The sequence below is a fragment of the Molothrus ater genome, chromosome 16 (genome assembly GCF_012460135.2).
Source record: "Molothrus ater isolate BHLD 08-10-18 breed brown headed cowbird chromosome 16, BPBGC_Mater_1.1, whole genome shotgun sequence".
NCBI lineage: Eukaryota > Metazoa > Chordata > Aves > Passeriformes > Icteridae > Molothrus > Molothrus ater.
In genome coordinates, this window is record NC_050493.2 from 3,068,970 (window position 1) to 3,086,101 (window position 17,132).

A 17,132-nucleotide genomic window follows, 5' to 3' on the forward strand; every position below is an offset into this window, starting at 1 on the left:
AGAAGCCGAAGTAGCCTCTGCTGGGAGCAGCCCGGATCCCCAAGGCTGTGGGACTGGGCTGGGTCATCACAGGATGGAAATCTCAGATTGCTCCTTCCAGGCTCTGCTCTAAGTGCTGCTTCAAGTCATATCTCCTCTGTTCACTGGTGATCTGACACTTCAGCATTCCAGTAACAGGAGAAGGTGCTTTCCACAAGAAGCTGAAGTTCTACCCTCCAAGTGACCCAAGACTGGTCTTCTACCTTGAGAAATTACTCTTTCTTTTCCTAACAGAATTCCAGGAAAAAAACTAAATGGCACCCTTCTTGTCCTTACCCCAGGCTGCAGTTTCCAGCATGGAAACTACTGGTTCCCTGGGAAGGTTTACATTGCATGTGCAATGAAGACCAACATTCCCAGGCTCCATTTTATCCTTATTTGCTTAGTAGAGGGAACCAGAGATGCTGCAGCCTGGATGATTTCACATGACTACAACTGGAAAACATCTAAAACACAAAATATACAGTGCCAGAAGTGTGGTGCCTGATGTGGCCCAGTAATACTGGAGCAGGTACACACACCCTGTCACACAGCCATGACATCCAGCCACACCATTCTGATCCTTCCCTGTTGCCAAGTGGTTTGTTATATAACTGCACACATAAAGGGAAAGATCTGTAAAATATAGAGACACAAATATGCTCCTTGCTTTTTTATTTTGCTAAAGTTTTGAAAAATGTCTTGGGATCCTCAAAACCAATAGCCCATGAAAGACAGAGTACTTGATTCCTGTTGGATAGCAGCAGGATGAGGATTTTTTTTGCAGCTCAGATCAGTTTGATTAAACAAGCGTTTTGTTGCAGCCGTCATACAGTGCTCGCTAAAAAATACTCCACATTTGTGTAGCATTTATCATCCAAGAATCTCATCATGTTTTACAAAATGTAATTAATTAAACTTTACAACTCCCCCCAGAGAGGGATAAGGAAAATGGAGAGCTGCTTTAATCCATCACTGAACTGCAGCAGGTGCTGGGTTAGAGGAAAGCAGCTTTTCAGCAGCACACAGCAGCACTGGATCAAGAAGAGAACATCTCCAGGCAAAGTCACCCAGGGAATATATCCCACACCTTGTGTTTGCATGAACCGTGCACTTCCACGAAAGGTTAAATGCCAATTCTTGCAGAGAAGAGGGGGATTTTTCACCCCCACCCTGCTCCCCAGGTTTGTATCTGAGGCACCCAGCAGCACAATGCCTTCCATTGAATCCCAAGCAGTTCTAAAGCCCAGGGGCACCCACGACCCTGCCTGGAACCCAGGAGGCAGAAGATATAAAGCCACACAGCTACAAATTGCATCTCACAGTCCTGGAATGTTGTGCAAGCTGGTGCTTAAAGTGGAGGGAGAGTAAAGTCCCTTTAATCCCTCGCTTACTTCCCTCTCCCCTCCCCATCCGTAAATCCACACCTGTTAAAGGTCACCCTGAAATGAAATACATTTAAATGCTTCCTGCTGCTGCTTGGCTCCCCTGTCCTGGTCCCCTGTGATCCCTCCCAATCCACCCTGCAGAGCAGAGGGAAGGGGGGTGCCCACGTGCCCTGCTTGAATGTCAGTGTCTCATGGCTGAAATCCCACCCGACTCTTAGCTGATCTTTAGAGAGGAATCTCCCTCTCACCCTTCCTTTAGGAGCAGATAGGATGACATGGCCATGGGGCAAGCCTGATTAGACAGATCTGTTACGCCACTTTCACTACCTAGGAAAAAGGTAGAATTTGATCTGGTGCAGGCTGGGGAGGGAATGCAAAGGATCACTTTTGTGAGAAAGTATGGCAACAAAACCACAGGGATATGTGCCAGGAGAGAATGATGCAAACAAACACATGGAGGGGGATAGATGGAGCAGCACCAACTCATTCACCAGTGATCAACAGAGCTGTGAATCCAATAGCAACTGCATGTATGGATTAGAGAAAGAGCCTTTGCCTAACCCTGGGATGCAAACCCTTCCAGTTCTCAGAGGGAAGATGTGCTGGGTTGAGACTGGCTGTGGTCTGGGATCTGCAGGAAGCATCATCAACCGGTGCCACAGGGCTTTGGAGGCAATAATGTCCCAAAGCCACCAGTGTCTTTGGTCTGAGTGAGGCTCAATGTCAGCAACTGAGCTTCTTCCAAGAAACAAGGTAGGAGAGGGAGAACAGCCATTGGCTGCTTCAGCTGGGAAGGTCAGAGAGACAAATTCCACATTTATTTTCATCAGACATAAATGTGGGAAGAGAGAAGTATAAGGATTGTGCTGGAGGAACTGACAATGGATTCAAAGATGGTAACAAGGTGATTTATTTTAAATGTCTGTCACATCAATTTAATTAGTCTCCAAATCCTCCCCTGATAATATGAGGCCCATTTGTACATCCCCCCTGCTGGCCCACTCACACTTAGCCAAACAGACACGTGGATAAAATGGAATTTATCACACCAATCTTCTCCCACTAATGAAGGCAGATCGCCCTGCCCTTCTGGACTGATACCACCATGCCATTCCCACTAGGTACATATCTTTCCTCATTTTAGCATGAAGAAACTGGGTTTTACTGGTCCCTGGTTCTATTTTCATGTTTGTCTCTGGGAAGCAGCCTCAGATACAGCTGTTGCTGCAGCAGATTTATCTCTGTGAAAATTCCTGCTTTGGTTTTGCAAGTGTTTTAATTAATGTACATTATTTTAGTACACTTTACTACTGATAGCATGTAATTATCTCCCCACAGGTATATATTTAGCTAACCACCAGGCTGATCAAAGAGTTATAAAATAAGGTACTTTTGCAACTGACACCAGATACAAGCAAAGGCCAGCAAGACGGGGCCAAAGGAGGAGGGAGGAATTCCCCCTCCCCACTCCTAAACCCAGGGCTCAAATTTCACCACTTAAAAAGATAATCATAACATTAATGTACACATTTTATCACAGGAGCAGGAAGATGCATCAACACTCCAGTGCTGTGAAGGAGAAAAGAACTATGTACATGCTAAACTATTAATCATTGGTAAGTGATCTCCTCTGCAAAGTGTTTTGAGGTTGATGAAGGAAAATGGCTCCATAATAACACAGAGCAAGCAATCTGCTTGCAATCACAGGTTCATTCTCTCAACTGCTTTTGCCATGTCAATCCCTAGGTATTATTATCTCTGCAAGGCAATTCACCATTTTCCTGAGGAGGTCTGGCCATGGAAGAGATTTCAAACTCCACACCCTTTTCTTATCCTATTCAATGCTGGAGTCTGGTTTCCACTGCAAGCACAATTTTAGATGAATGATGCTGAAACCCCAGCAGCTGCTCTGCTCTCACCACACCAGACTGTTCATGCAATTAAAAAATAACTGACTAGATGAAGTAACCTGGGGCCATAACTTTTCTCCAAATTACTGGCTGATAGAACGTGCATTTCTCTGTTGAGCTTCTGCAAGAGCTGGTAGCCTGTGATTTCTCTTTCTCCTTGATGGCTGCAGCTCCTTAACCTGTGCTGGTGGGAATTCATCAGATTGAAATGAGTGCTTTGGAGCCAAGAGGCTTCCTGTGCCAAACCACATGTTTCAGAACCGTATCTGGTCCACAAACCACTGAAGGTTTGATCCTTTATTAAAAGCACTGGGTGCTTTGTCATCAGTTTCAGTGGGCACAGGATCATTTAGGTAAATCCTCGTTTCTTGACCTTCTTGAAGGCCACTCTGTGCTACCTCACACACCTGCAGAGACTGTGTCTGTATATTCCTGCAGGACCACTGACCACTCAGGTGAGACCCTGAGTCTTCAAAGGGTGGCACATGGAACAGGAAACATGATCCCAACCTCTGAGGGAGGCTGTTCTGCTTTTTATTTCTCCTTTTCAGCAACTCAGATGAAGTGTGACTTAACTTTTTGGGCCACATCTGAATCTTTGGACTAAAAGCTGCAATATTATGTGTTACCCTTGTTAGTGGAGAAAGGAAATCTCTTTTGTGTCCATTGACATCTTTTGCAAAATGCTCTGTGTTTTTTGAATTGATTTCTATTTTTATTTCTACTTCTATTATTTCTATGCCATTATGTACAAACTTCACAGCATTTTCTAGAGAGGTCTTCACTAAGATGAAAACCTCAGGGCAAGACTCCATTAGGCTTTTATTTTTAGAGGTTGGGTTAAACCTTCTTGAAATTGGTAGGTTTAACTGCATTCCTTTATTTAAGGTAGCTGAAGGAGACATTAAGTCTATTGCCACCCACAATACAAGATTGCTCAAGAAGCTGAAGGCTCTGGGAGGACAGTTTGGAGTAGGATATTAAAAGGAAAGAAGGTTACGTGTGGATGCTACAGTTCAGGTGGAGGAAGAGATAGAGAGACAGAGTATGGAAACAAGCAGAGAACGGAAACTTCAAAGAGCCTGAACAATCATTGATATAAGACCTGGACTGAATACAAGGATTTGGGGTCACATTGCTGCCGGGAGCAGGTGTGGAGCTCTAAGCAAGGCAACTGGTTCTCAGTGTGTGAATTCTTCTGTGGTCAGGAAAAAAGGGCAACGAGAATTCTTGTAAGCAAACAGAAACACATCAGAAACATCTTTCTTTGTCACAGATCCTCCCATCTGGATCCACCAACAAGACCCTGAGTTTTGGCCAGCAGCACAGGTCATAAGCAGGAAATGTGCAGCAAAACCTCCTGCACATCTGTACCATTCCACTCTTCCTGCTGGGTCAGGTTAAGGTGGCATGAAGAGAACAGCCCTGTTCCTCTCACCCTGCCAGCATGGGCAGCTCAGGCCAAGGCTTGAGTCACTGCTGCCTCTAATTGAATTGGAGATGGATCCTCATTAAGGATGTCCATTCTTACCCTAACAATCCAAATTTCCCCAGATCTTGCTATAAGCAGTTTGAGCAGCTTTATGTGCTCTTCTACTCTGCAGGGAACTCCTTAAAACGAGGCCCCCGCCACTGGCTTTCTTCCTGTAGGTGAATTAATCTGCCTTGCATGAGTAATCCTATTTAAAACAATAGGTTGCCTTGCAAGAATGAGGGAAGCAAGTTTGGAGCATGATTTTCTGCAAGTACTGTAAAAAGGGCACATAGTAGTTCATCAGGGGACACTTCAGCCATAAAACGACAGTTACCGGTAAAGTCCAATAATAAAATAAAGGATAATTTCATAAGAGGATTTTAAACTCATTTAGCAGGTCTAAATTTGGAACCCTTTCTTCAGGTGATCAGACACACTATACATTCCTAATCTTACTTTCTGTTAATAAGAAAAAGAAAATTAAAAATCAAGCAGCGAGCAATGTATTCCTTCTGCCTTTTTTTTTAATGGTGTTATGTTATGTTATGATGTTATATTATTTATGCTATGCTATAGAAGTTCTCAATGTAAATAAATTAATTTTGGTAAAATAGAAGGTGAAGCTAGATGTGGATATCAGCCTCTGATGTGTGACACAGTTCCATGTATCTTCAGACAGCACAAGTCCCTCAGCTCGTTTAATACCAGGTAACACAACCCTGCAGACTCCAAGAATCCTGCAGTGGCAGGAGGGAGGAGTATGGAATAAGACTCTGTGAGCTGAGAAGTAAAAGCTGCAGAGATTAGTGTTTATGTGGGAGCCCTGTGGGCTCCTTTCAGCGTCCTTAATTTAGTTTTCATCTCTGATCCGCTCTACCAGTCCTCTGTGGGATGGAGATTTCATACCCTGGAATCCCGGGGTGCTGTTTGACCTGTCAGGGGCAGCGGGGGAACGGCTGCTCCCTGTTTACCGCTGCAGCACTCTGCTATTCAGCTTCGGCACAATAAACAACAACAAACCCTGACACTGCCATGAACCTGCACGAGACGATTTGAAGCCTCTAGAGGTCACTACACGGGGACCATCAGCAGCAGCCGCTGCCTGCGAGTGACACCTGCTGGAGTTACACCTGGTGCCACCACCCTGGGCTGCAGGTGTGCCCAAACCCCCAGCAAGGCTCTGGGGAAAAACAAAATAAATCTGGGTGGCTCTTTCCCGTTTTACTCTGAGCTGGTGCGGTCTCACCTCAAGTTCTGCATGCAGTTTTGGGCACCACAATACAAGATATAAAGCAATTAAAAGGAGGGGTAGAGAGATGGGGAAAGGTCGAGGGGAGAAGCAAAAGAAGGAGTGGTTGAGGTGACTTGGGTTGTTCTGCTGGAGGAGACTGAGGGGAGATTCATCAGGGCTGCAGCTCCTCCCGAGGGGCAGCGCAGGGCCAGCTCCAATCTCTGCTCTCTGGAAGCAGGGACAGGACCCAGGGAATGGCTGGAATGTCAGGGGGAATATCAGTAAAAGGTTCTTCTCCCAGAGGGGAGGGGGGCACTGACCAGGCTCCCCAAGCAATGGTCGCAGCCACTGGCAGGGCTGCACAGGCTGTTCTGTGCAGGGCCAGCAGTTTGATTCTGATCCTTGTGAGTCCCTTCCAACTCGGGATATTCTGCAACTCCTGTTTCAGGAAGGTAAAATTTATTTTTATCTGGACCTTAACTGCTCCACCACTCTGGTTATTTGGGTTTATTTACACCATGTACCCCAACCCAGCCTCTCCTTTTGCCTTTGACACCCTTCCAGAGGAGCTGGAGCAGAACACAGCGTGTTCCCACAGGGTAAAGTCTTCAGTGGGTACTGAAAAAGAACTTCTTACAGTACAATAAGTGACAATTTCAATGTATGTTGCAGTATATGCTGTCTGTGAGCACATATTTACTGTGTTAGAGCTGTAACTTAAGAACACACTGGAAAAGGTTCATTTGTGGGACATCGACAAGATTGCTGATGGAGACGTGTGAAGATGCTGATGACAACTTGTGAATTTTTCTATATTTCCTCACAATCTGAAGCACTGCAAGGAGGGCACCTGACACCCCGTAATGTGGGACGGTGCGAGGCGCTGCCCTGGGGGATTGAGGGACATGATCAGGAGTTGTTTACCATCCCCTGAGGAAGAGCACAGCTGATGAAGGGACCTGATGGATTGGAAATGAAGGGAAAATCCCTCAGGTGCCCCAGTCCTCTGCCAGGCTGGCAGTGCCTGTGGCAGCTGGGGCAGAGTGTGCAGCCCCCACTGGGGAGTTGGCTCCTAGAGAGGAGATCACACAATCACGGAATGTTAAGGGATTGGGAGGACCTTAAAGATCATCCAGTTCCAATGGGCAGGGAAACTTTCCACTAGATCACGTTGCTCCAATCCCCATCCAGCCTGGCCTTGGACACTTGCAGGGATGGGACAGCCACAGCTTCTCTGGGCAACTTGTGCCAGGGCTTCACCTCCCTCACAGGGAAGGAATTTTCTCTGTATATCTAATAAAATTTCCCCCACTTCCAATTAGTACCCATTACTCCTTGTCCTGTCCTTAGGACAGGCTGGACGGGCTCAAGGTGGCACCGGGACCGCCATTGTCCCTCGTGAGGGGACAGTGACACACCCAACATGGCGCCGTGACACACCCAACATGGCGGCGGCCGCGTCCCGCCCGCCGTCCGCGTTCCCGTCCCTAAGACAGGCTGGACGGGCTCAAGGCGGCACCGGGACCGCCATGGTCCCTCATCAGGGGACAGTGACACACCCAACATGGCGCCGTGACACACCAAATATGGCACCGTGACACACCCAACATGGCGGCGGCCCCGTCCCGCCCGCCGGCCGCGTTCCCGCCCTTCCCTCCTCCCATGAGCCCCCGCGCGCGTCCCTTCCGGGCACACCAAGATGGCGAAGCCGGGTGAGTGCGGGGGGGATCAAGGTGACCGCGGCGTTCCCCTCCTTCCCTCCCTCAGCCCCGCGCTGACCGCGCTCTCTCCCTCTCCCTGCCGCAGTTCTCCTCAAGGACACGAAGCTGATGGATGTGAAGCTGGGCCAGCTGGGCAGCTGGCTGGCCATGAGGGACTTCACCCCCGGCGGCATCTTGGGGGCCATTCGGAGAGGTGAGGGGGCTGCGGGGGAGGCCCGGAGGGTGCGGGACCCTCATTCCTTCTCCTGACGGAACCAGGGAAAATCGCACACAAGAATCCCTGCCTGCCAGAGAGGATGTTGTTGCCTGAGGGAACGGTGTCTGGCAGCGCAGGGGCTGCTCCGTGGCCAGTTCTGCCTTCCCAGAGCAGCTTCTCCTGTAACATCTCGTTTTTCCCTCTGTAAATTTATTTTTCATGTGGGTTTTATGCACTGGATGTTTGTTCTCAGTGTTTCTTCTTGTATAAAGGGGAAATGGGATGCCCTTAGTCCTTGAACCCGTTGACTGGAAATTTTGGGGTTTCACAGCATCACAAGTAAACAAAAAAGAATTAAAATGCAGTTGATCCCTAGAGATGGTAAAAGAGGAGACAGAGCCGTTATGGATCACTTGGGCCCAATGTCATTTGCTGTAGATACAAATGTCATTCGGGTAGATTTAAACACAGAATGTCAACTGCAAGTGTCTGCCTTTGATAATACATGTGTGCATGTATATAATGTGTGGAACAGTTAGATAATTCCAAAGCAGCCACATTTAGGAAAAAAATGGGAAAATTGGGGTTTTTCCCTTTTGTGGTTGTTTGGGTTTTTTTTTTAAGGCTTAGGTCTATTAACTTGGGATCACCTTGCTCAACCAACACACAGGTTGCCTCCTCTCAGACTTGCTTCTGAGACCTTCAGATGTTTCATTAGAACCAATTTCCTGAAGTTTTGTGAATCCAGGCTGCTTCTTTCTCTCACAGGGTAACAAACAACTCATCTGGCTGCTCTGAAACATTTTTCTCCTCCACAGGTCATGAGAGATACTACAACAAATACATCAATGTGAGGAAGGGGGGCCTCGGGGGTCTCTCCATGGTGCTGGCTGGGTATATCATCCTCAGCTACATGTGGAGCTACAGTCACATCAGTAAGTAAAAACCATGGATGAGTGTGTGCAGGGCAGCTTGGAAGGTTGCCTGGGGGATAAAAACAATCACCTGCTGCTGCTTTTAGAAATAAAATGAAAGATTGTTGGCAAACAAACTTCTTTTAGCCGTAGAAAACTTAAATGCTGAGTTTTTTCTTGGCAACAAAGAAAGTTTAGACCTTGGTGCCTGTCTGCCCTGGCAGCACCTAGGAAATACATGCTCAGGGGTTTTTCAGAATGCTTTCTTGCCTGGAATTTCAGGTGTGGTGGGGTTTTTTTCTTGAGAGTTCAGCAGAATTAACTTGCTGTGCTTTGCTGCAGAGCACGACCGCAGGAGGAAATACCACTGAAACACCCTCAGAAGGTGAAGGTGCAGCTCCTGGCACAGCCACCCTGACAGAAGACATCAGAACTATGGATATTAAACCTGTACTCTTGTGACCAATAATAAAGTGCATACACTTTACATTTCCTGAGCTGACAGTCTCCTAATTGAGTTGTTAATTGTACTGTGCAAATAAATTTGTATTCTGAGAGTTTCACCCCTCAGGGTAAGTTCAGAGGGAAAGCAGCTGCTCCTTGGGCTGTATTATGAACTGGGGGAACTGTTGGCAACTGATTCCTGTTTGATAAAAATGATAGCACGGGATTGCTTCTCCCTGGCCATTAGGGACAGGCTGGACAAGGGGCTGAGAGGATGTGTTTTGATTTGAAAGAACATCTGAGCTTTGTGTGCCCTGTGGGTGTTTCTGGTTCTCAGTCAGGCTGTCACCAGGGCTGCAGGTGTTTTGGGCAGTTTTCCATCATTGCAGAGCACTGTGTGAGATGAGGCAGGGCTGCAGCTCTCCTCCTATCACTGCCTCAGGTAACCCAAAATTTCCACGAGAGCTCCTTTCACTGCCAAAATTGGGAGGTCATTTTGAGTGGGAATAAGCTTCAATCCATCAAAATAAAGGAAAACTTTACTTCTTAAATGCAGCTTAAAGGAGCACCTGAGGGTTGGCCCCAGCTCTGAGCTTCCTCATTCCCCAAAATCACACCAGCACCTGGACCTGGGCACTGGTGCCCACCTGAACCATCCTTGTCTGAACAGCAGGGAGAGTGAAAACCACTGCTTGAGGGACATGAACACTCTCCCAAGAGCTTCAGTGGTTAGAGGAAGGCTTTCAGTGTTGGAAAACTGGTACTGAAGCCCAAAAGCTCCTGAACTCAGTGGGGAAGGTGATCAGACACTGGAGTGTTTTGTTTTAGCTCCCTTTCCACATGCCCAGTTACAAACAGGTCACAGCTCAGCCTGAGGGGGGCACAGAGTGTTATCAAAGTGTCTGATGGTCTGTGACTCCAGACATGAAACTTCCACAGTGAAGTAAGTGCAGTCATTGACACCAACACAGGCTCTGGTCACTTCTCTTAATCCAGCCACATTTACCTCGTTCTTCAAGAAAAATAAATTCACAGCCAGCTTTTGCCATCAGTACATTTCAATAAAAACAAAGTATAAAGGCAGGCAGCAAATGAAGAGATGGGGTAGAATCAATAAGGCTCACATTGTGGGTATTTTTTTCTTTTAATTCACATTTTGTCATTGGCCCTTTTGAAATAGTCATCTCAAAATACACGGGGTTTGCATTGAAAAAAAAATGCTTTCAGAAGGGATCTCTACCAACACTTTAAAAGCAGTGTTCCATAAGAATAAACAGCTCCACTTCTGCTCTCTAGTGTGGGAATACCTGCTCAGTGTGAGCTGTTTGATGGGGGCTGAGACAAGGCTCTTCTATTCCTACTCCAAGCCGTGCTCTTGTCCCTCCTGTCTGCAAGTGGGAACTGAGCACAGCTGCAGCTTTCCTATAATCATTGCTCCTTATTGTCTGGCTAACCAGAGAGATGCCAATTTATTCTCCCCCTGATCAGTTCTCTCCCAGAAGATTGATTTCTAACCTTCAGTACAGCAAGAAGCACAGAAACAAAGTGAGTGGACACAGGTTTTACTGCCTGATGTACGTGAGGGGTTTTGTCAGCCACCAGCACAAGCTCACCAGGCTGACCTGGAAACAGGACTTGGCTTTTGAAGAGCTACAGGACAGCAGAATCCCTGCTTCCTCACTGAGGAGAAGGCATTGCAAGTGTTAAGTTTTCCCAGTCAGTCTTCCTGCTTCCACAGGGAGGGCTGAAACGCTGCAGATTCTCCAAAGAGAAGTGGCAGAAGGAAAATACTTTAAAGAAACACTGGCCTAAGATGTGTTTATGTGGAGTGCTGCACCAGTAAGGGCTTGGTTTATCTACTGGCTTTTACATCTACCTTTCATAAGGGCTCAATGAACACAGGCGGAGGCCAAAACTGATTTTAAAAAGGTTAAAACTTAAAAAAAGTTGGGAACAATTACAAAAATGTTGCTTAGCAGCAGCCAGCCTCTGACCAGTTCTTTCAGTAATGGCATTAAAAAAACAACCTGATTAATAGCTCCAGACATTGTGCTAGGCAGAAACCTTTCCTCAGTGGTAACAGCTCCCTTGCACCTTCCTGCTGCTCCTTCACTGTCCACTGAGAAAGGCCAGGTGTCCTTTGGTGCATCTGTTGGCATAATGACCTTTTTCACCACACTGAAACAGAAAGAGACAGGAATTATTGCAGAGATACAGCTCTTTCCTCCTAGCTGCCTTTATTAAGCACCCAGCAAGTGCTCCCATTTGGAAGCTTTTCCACACGTGGCAGATGCAGCATTTAGCAGGTGCAGTGAAACAGGGCGTCAGGAGGGACAGGATTTATGGGCTGCTACCACGCCTTGGAGCAAAATCTGCCTCTATGCTGGGAGTAACCTGATGCCATGTTATTCTAAGGCATTTTCAAGGAGAGAACCCTCAGCACACAAGGAGGAGTTCAGCATTAGAAGCTTCTCAGACTACTCCACGTGATATCCACCATATCCATGGGTACTCTCCTGATCTTCATGAATAAACAAAGAAAAGCACCTCTGAACTTGAGAAAGTCACAGATTCGTGACTTTGCATCTTGAAGCTACTCAAACACAGAGAAATGCCAGTATCTGGTGCAACAGCCTTCTCCAGATCTGTAATTTACTTGCAGATTAAAGAGGCAGCTATTAAAGGTTTTCAGTGAAATGGATTCAGCTATTTAATATCCCTCTCCAATCACAGTGACTTTCACCCAAACAAGCACCTAAGGCTCAGAGTGGACATGTAAAATGTTGTAACTGTCAGGGCTAAAGGGACAGGAAGATTCTTTGTCCTTTTCTAGGATTAAAGGAATCCTAGAAAATCCTTTTCTAGGATTAAAGGAAGATTCCTTTAGTCCTTTTCTAGTGACTGTGGCTTTTGTGGAAAAATAAGGAGATAGAAACTTGATTGTGTCCAAATTTTCCTGGCACTCCTCAATGAGCAACCACGGTGAACAACTCATTCCTTGCTTTGACACCACAGGGTGCATTTACAGCTCAAACACTGAGCAGGCTTTGCAAGCCTAATTTGTTACTTTCAATGACCCTCCAGGAAAAGAGAATCTACACCCACCAGTGTAAGCAAATCAGCTTATGAGACAGAAAGTTTCTATTAACTCTTATTTTCAAATGTGCAGCTTGGCAGTCTCCTTCCAGTCTTCGGGGCAAGGTTTTCCTGTTTATTAGCAGACAGCAAAGTCCTACAGAATTTGTCATTGTCACAGCAAGAGAGCGACCTCAGAACTCAAGGCCAATTCCCACAGCTGTATCCAGGCACCACACAATGTCTACTGAGCAGAGCTCAGAATTCATGGACCTTTTGACACTGTGAAAAAGCCTTTTTGCCTTCCCTCCTGAGCCCTCCCCTCTGCATTACCTTGTAGCAGGTGACCTGCTCCAACGGCCGGGGTCCTCTGTTCCCACTGTTGTTATTTTGAGATTGCATGACTCCAATGACTTGGGGTGTCCTCTGTTGGGTAGGAGAAGAGTTCTGACTCGTTAAGTGCATCAAGGATAAAGATCTTTGTGGTTTTTGTTTTGTTAAGAAGGGAAAAGAGCACCCCATATGTCAAATGATCAATTTTCCTCCAAATCTGTGTGTGGGTGCTCTGCCAGCTGGAGCACCAGAAAGAAGAAATCAAGCACTGAGCCTTACAAAGCCCAGTGATCCTGTTTTTCTCTGGAAAGCAGATTTGGAGAGTAGGTTTAGGCTGCTAAAATATCATTGCCATCATGGAGGGATGTCACCCTGATTACAAAACCTGGCAGACTGCTGCACACCACATCTGATGTGTTTCTGTGTAGCGTGGGAGTGTTCTGTGACATGATCTCCATGTAAAGTTGGAACAATTGTGGGGTTTCATCACTACAATGGCACTCAGGGTTGCTCACTGTTTAATTCCCCCTTCCAAATCCAAGAGCCTGGGTGCCCAATTTTGACCACTTGAAAACCTATTCTATTTTAAAGCACTGTGGGAGAGGTTTGAGGGTGGCTGTGTGGGGAGGCAGGGAATCTGGGTACCTTTTGCTGTGTTTGTGTTGGCTGAGGCAGTGGTGGTTGCTCTGTGGTTCCCATTGGCAGTTCAAACCGAGGGCTGGTTTAGATGGAAACAAGAAAATTGATTCTCAAATCATATGCCAACATTTTATCATCAGCTCAGTCAAGTAGCTCCAAACAACAAAACATTCAGCCAGTTAAATCTGGCTCACAGGAAACAAACCTCCCCCTCCCCACTTCTCTTTACATATGTGTTGCATATCCCTCTGCCTCCTGGAATATAAATCCACGTGATTCCACTGCACTGATGGCACCTAATCACCATGCCAGTCTCACTGGGAACTCCCTGGAGAGGCCCTGCCCCATATCATAGACTGGTTTGGGTTGGAAGGGATTCACAGCTCATACAGTTCCAACTCCCTGCCACAGGCAGGAACACTTTGAACTATCCCAGGTTGCTCCAAGCTCCATCTAACCTGACCTTGGACACTTCCAGGGATGGGGCAGCCACAGCTTCTCTGGGCAACCTGTGCCAGGGCCTCCCCACCCTCACAGGGAAGAATTTTTTTTCTAATTCCTAAACTAAACCTACTCACTTTCAGTTTGAGACCATTCCCCCTTGTTCTGTCACTACATGCTTTTGTAAATACTTTTTCAATCCTCAAATCAGTAAAAATTTGGCCCAACTAAACACTGGCAAATCTCCAAACCATTGGGAAGCATGGGAGCACCCTCATTTGACATGTACCAGCCCACAAGGGAAACACAAGGCTGCAGGGCAGGCCTGGAGCATACTCACTGCATGAATTTACAGGCAGGGCCCTCTGGACAGAATCCTACCAGGTAATTCACACAAATGACTCTCCGAGTGTGCCGATGTCTGCACAGGGGACCTGCAACAGCAGAAAGCTCAGCAGTTCACATTCCATACACCCAGATCCCAGCAGAACATGCAAAGATGGAACAGCAACACTCCCCCCTAGATCTGCAGGCACAGGAAATGTGGGAGGCACATACCGTGTTTGCAGAAGCCTCTGTCATACCAGGGACAGTCTTTGATCTTTGACTCCGGGTCAATGTGCAAGAATGGACATTCCTTGTTACTGCATTCCCCTGTACCAAAGGCAAACGCACTTCTCAGTCAATTGTGCAGGTCTGAGATCAAAATGACTCTCAAAATGTTACCTGGATCATGCAGCTCCCACAGAGCTGTTACCAACATTTTTAAGTTCAGGCACAACAGTCTCACTGCCTGCCTTAACCTCCATGAAGAGCTCCAAGGACTCACCCCTGGTCAGCCAAGTTCTACCAGACTGGATATTTTATGTTTTTAAAAATAATGAGGGAACTAAATTTTAAAGAGCAGTCATGGTAACAAATCCCAAACATTTAGTGCACCATGGAGAAGTGTGGAGAAACTACAAATTGCACACTAACCTCAATCCAAGGAAACCTACAAGACTGTAAGTTTCTGGCACCAAGTTGCCTCATTATGTCCAGATCTCCAGAGCTGGAAAGCAAGTGCACAAAAGTTTTGCACACCCATGCCCTCTGCTGCTCATCAGCTCCCCAAAATCAGAGTCATGCAAAGACCAGCTGCTCAGCCTACTCATCTCATACCCAAAAAAAAAGAACTTAAGGCAAAAAAAAGCAGTAAAAATCCCCCCTCGTCCTGCAAGGGACAAGCAGTCAAGTGAAGACATCTAGAATACATCACAAATTTATGTGGATAATAAGGTGAAGCAGATCTGGAAAAATGTCAGTCTAACATCAACCACAGAAGAATGTAATGCCATGAGGAGGGACCTTCTTCAGACTCCCACACCTGCAGGAGCTGCTTACCAAATTTGGAGTAGAAATAACACTCAGGCATCTTGGTCATGTCATACTCGTGCAGGAACTCGCACTGGTCTCCCTTTTTGCACAGTCCTCGTAGCCAGTGTTTACAAACAACTGTCTTTTCCCCACTGATGTGTCTGAATGGGCACATGCCTCCTGTGGAAGGGTGGGAGAAGGGAAAAAGGAACAATTAAAGTGTGTCACACAGGGCAACAGCAACCCCTCTGCAAGACATCACCTATGATTTTAGCCTTAAGCGATAACAGCAAAACAGGGAGTTCCAAAACAGCCTTGTGATACCCTCTAATGAGCTTCACAGCAAAGTCTTCAGCTCTTAATCCTGGAAACTATAAACTACAGAAACTAAGAGGCAGATCCACAGCAAAGACTGCCTATGGTGAGTTCAAACCTTCTTTTAACAGTAGCTCTGTTTATTTACTTCCCGGCTCCCTTAAAAAATACCATTATTTCCCAATTGCTGCAGATATTCCAACATCCTTCAGTTTCCTCCTCTATCTAGGTTATCCCCTCAGCTTTACAAAACAAGAGCACTATAATCAGTGCTGGAAATCTGTTTTCACCCCCCCAGTCCTGTGAGAATAACTGCCTTTTCCAATATTCCACACAACTTGCCTTTTCCACATGCCGCCTTTAAAAAAAACTCACAGACAGCTGCGCCCGATTCTGTGGAGAGAACAAGGAAACATTATTTATTTTATCAAAGCTTCATGGCAACCTTTAAAACATTTCCTACCCTAGAAAGAAAATCTGATCTCCAACATCGAGAGAAAAGCAACATTTTGGTTTGGGGAATTTACTTTCCTGCGGGAGTTCCTTGTGAAAGCCTGTCACTCAAAAATATCTGTTTTCTTCTTGAGGGATAGGAAAGGGAACTCGCAGGGAGATTTGGAGGTGCTTGTTTTGCTTTTAAGTTCTTGACTGGGTTTTCCTCTGCTGTTAAGTCAGTCATATCACAGAATATCCTGAGATGGATGGGACCCACAGGGATCATCCAAGTCCAACTCCTGAGCCCTGTATTTGTAGTCGTGGCATTAAAAGTCTTATATTTCTTTACCAGAAGTGCCTGAAACAACCATTAGCATGTTATCCCTTGCAGATCCTGACAAAGAGGAACGTTCAAGGGAGTTAAACATAAGTTTAGTAGCCCTGCTAGAAAAATCCAGCAAACTGTGAGTCTCCTGAGTCTGTGTCAGACTGAAGGAAAGATTTAAGAGAGTCAGCCATGGATATACCTAAAGCTGATGAATCTTCCCATCAAAATACCTCATCTACCAAAAGGGAATGAAAAAGGAAATAGAAAGTACTGTGCAGGAGAGTGATGTTTATTTACGGTAACATCTCAACTTTAATTCTCCAGCCTGGCTGGTAGTAACTAAGAATTTCACTAAGTAGAAAAGACAAACATCTGGGTTGACAGAACTTCACGAGGAAAGCGGAAGCCGGGTAGATCTACGGGTAAGACCTGAGGAAGACGCTCAGAACCTTGCAAACCTCCCAGGCAGCCCAGCCCAGCCCTGCCCTGCCCACCCTCCTCGGCCCCACGGCCCAGCCCGAGCCCCCCGCGGAGCAGAGAGCCCACACGCACTGTCCATGCCAGGGAAGGGGAGCGGCTGTGCCCCCAGCTGCTGCTCCACGGCCAGCTCCAGGTCGAACGTGATGTGATCCACGCTGGCGATGAGCTCTTGCATGGTGGCAGCTGGGGGCCGCCGGCAACGGGAAGGTAGGGGCGGAATGGTGGCGGTATTGGAGGCGGCGGGCGGGCGGGCCCGGGCGGGCCCAGCCCGGCCCGCTCCACTCCGCGCCGGCAGCGCCTGCAGTGAGGGGAGGCGGCGGCGGCAGCCCCGTGGCCGCCCCGCGCCGCCCGCCCGCGGAATGACGGGACCCACGGCGGGCACGGCCGCCCGGCGGGCAGCGCGCGCGCTCCGGCCAATCAGCGCTCGGGGCACC

At 47.1% G+C, this 17,132-nt stretch overlaps 2 protein-coding genes across 3 annotated transcripts; one reads left to right on the top strand and one right to left on the bottom strand.

Annotated features, from left to right (window-relative positions):
• The first annotated feature begins 7,640 nt into the window (after positions 1–7,640).
• Positions 7,641–9,349, top strand: ATP5MF (ATP synthase membrane subunit f). The gene is made up of 4 exons (XM_036392418.2): positions 7,641–7,733; positions 7,828–7,935; positions 8,757–8,873; positions 9,195–9,349. Exons 1-4 carry the CDS (start codon positions 7,721–7,723, stop codon positions 9,221–9,223), a joined length of 267 nt encoding a protein of 88 aa, XP_036248311.1. The 5' UTR covers positions 7,641–7,720; the 3' UTR covers positions 9,224–9,349.
• A 920-nt stretch (positions 9,350–10,269) lies between these two features.
• Positions 10,270–17,023, bottom strand: CPSF4 (cleavage and polyadenylation specific factor 4). Of its 2 annotated transcripts, XM_036392417.2 has the most exons (8): positions 16,771–17,019; positions 15,798–15,848; positions 15,168–15,320; positions 14,343–14,438; positions 14,125–14,218; positions 13,350–13,422; positions 12,705–12,797; positions 11,213–11,474 (listed from the first exon to the last, which is right to left on the bottom strand). In XM_036392417.2, exons 1-8 carry the CDS (start codon positions 16,871–16,873, stop codon positions 11,406–11,408), a joined length of 732 nt encoding a protein of 243 aa, XP_036248310.1. In that variant the 5' UTR covers positions 16,874–17,019; the 3' UTR covers positions 11,213–11,405. The 2 variants fall into 2 exon arrangements, with proteins under 2 accessions (XP_054372525.1, XP_036248310.1); XM_054516550.1 differs by lacking the exon at positions 13,350–13,422 and having other exon boundaries at positions 10,270–11,474; positions 16,771–17,023.
• Positions 17,024–17,132: the final 109 nt, after the last annotated feature.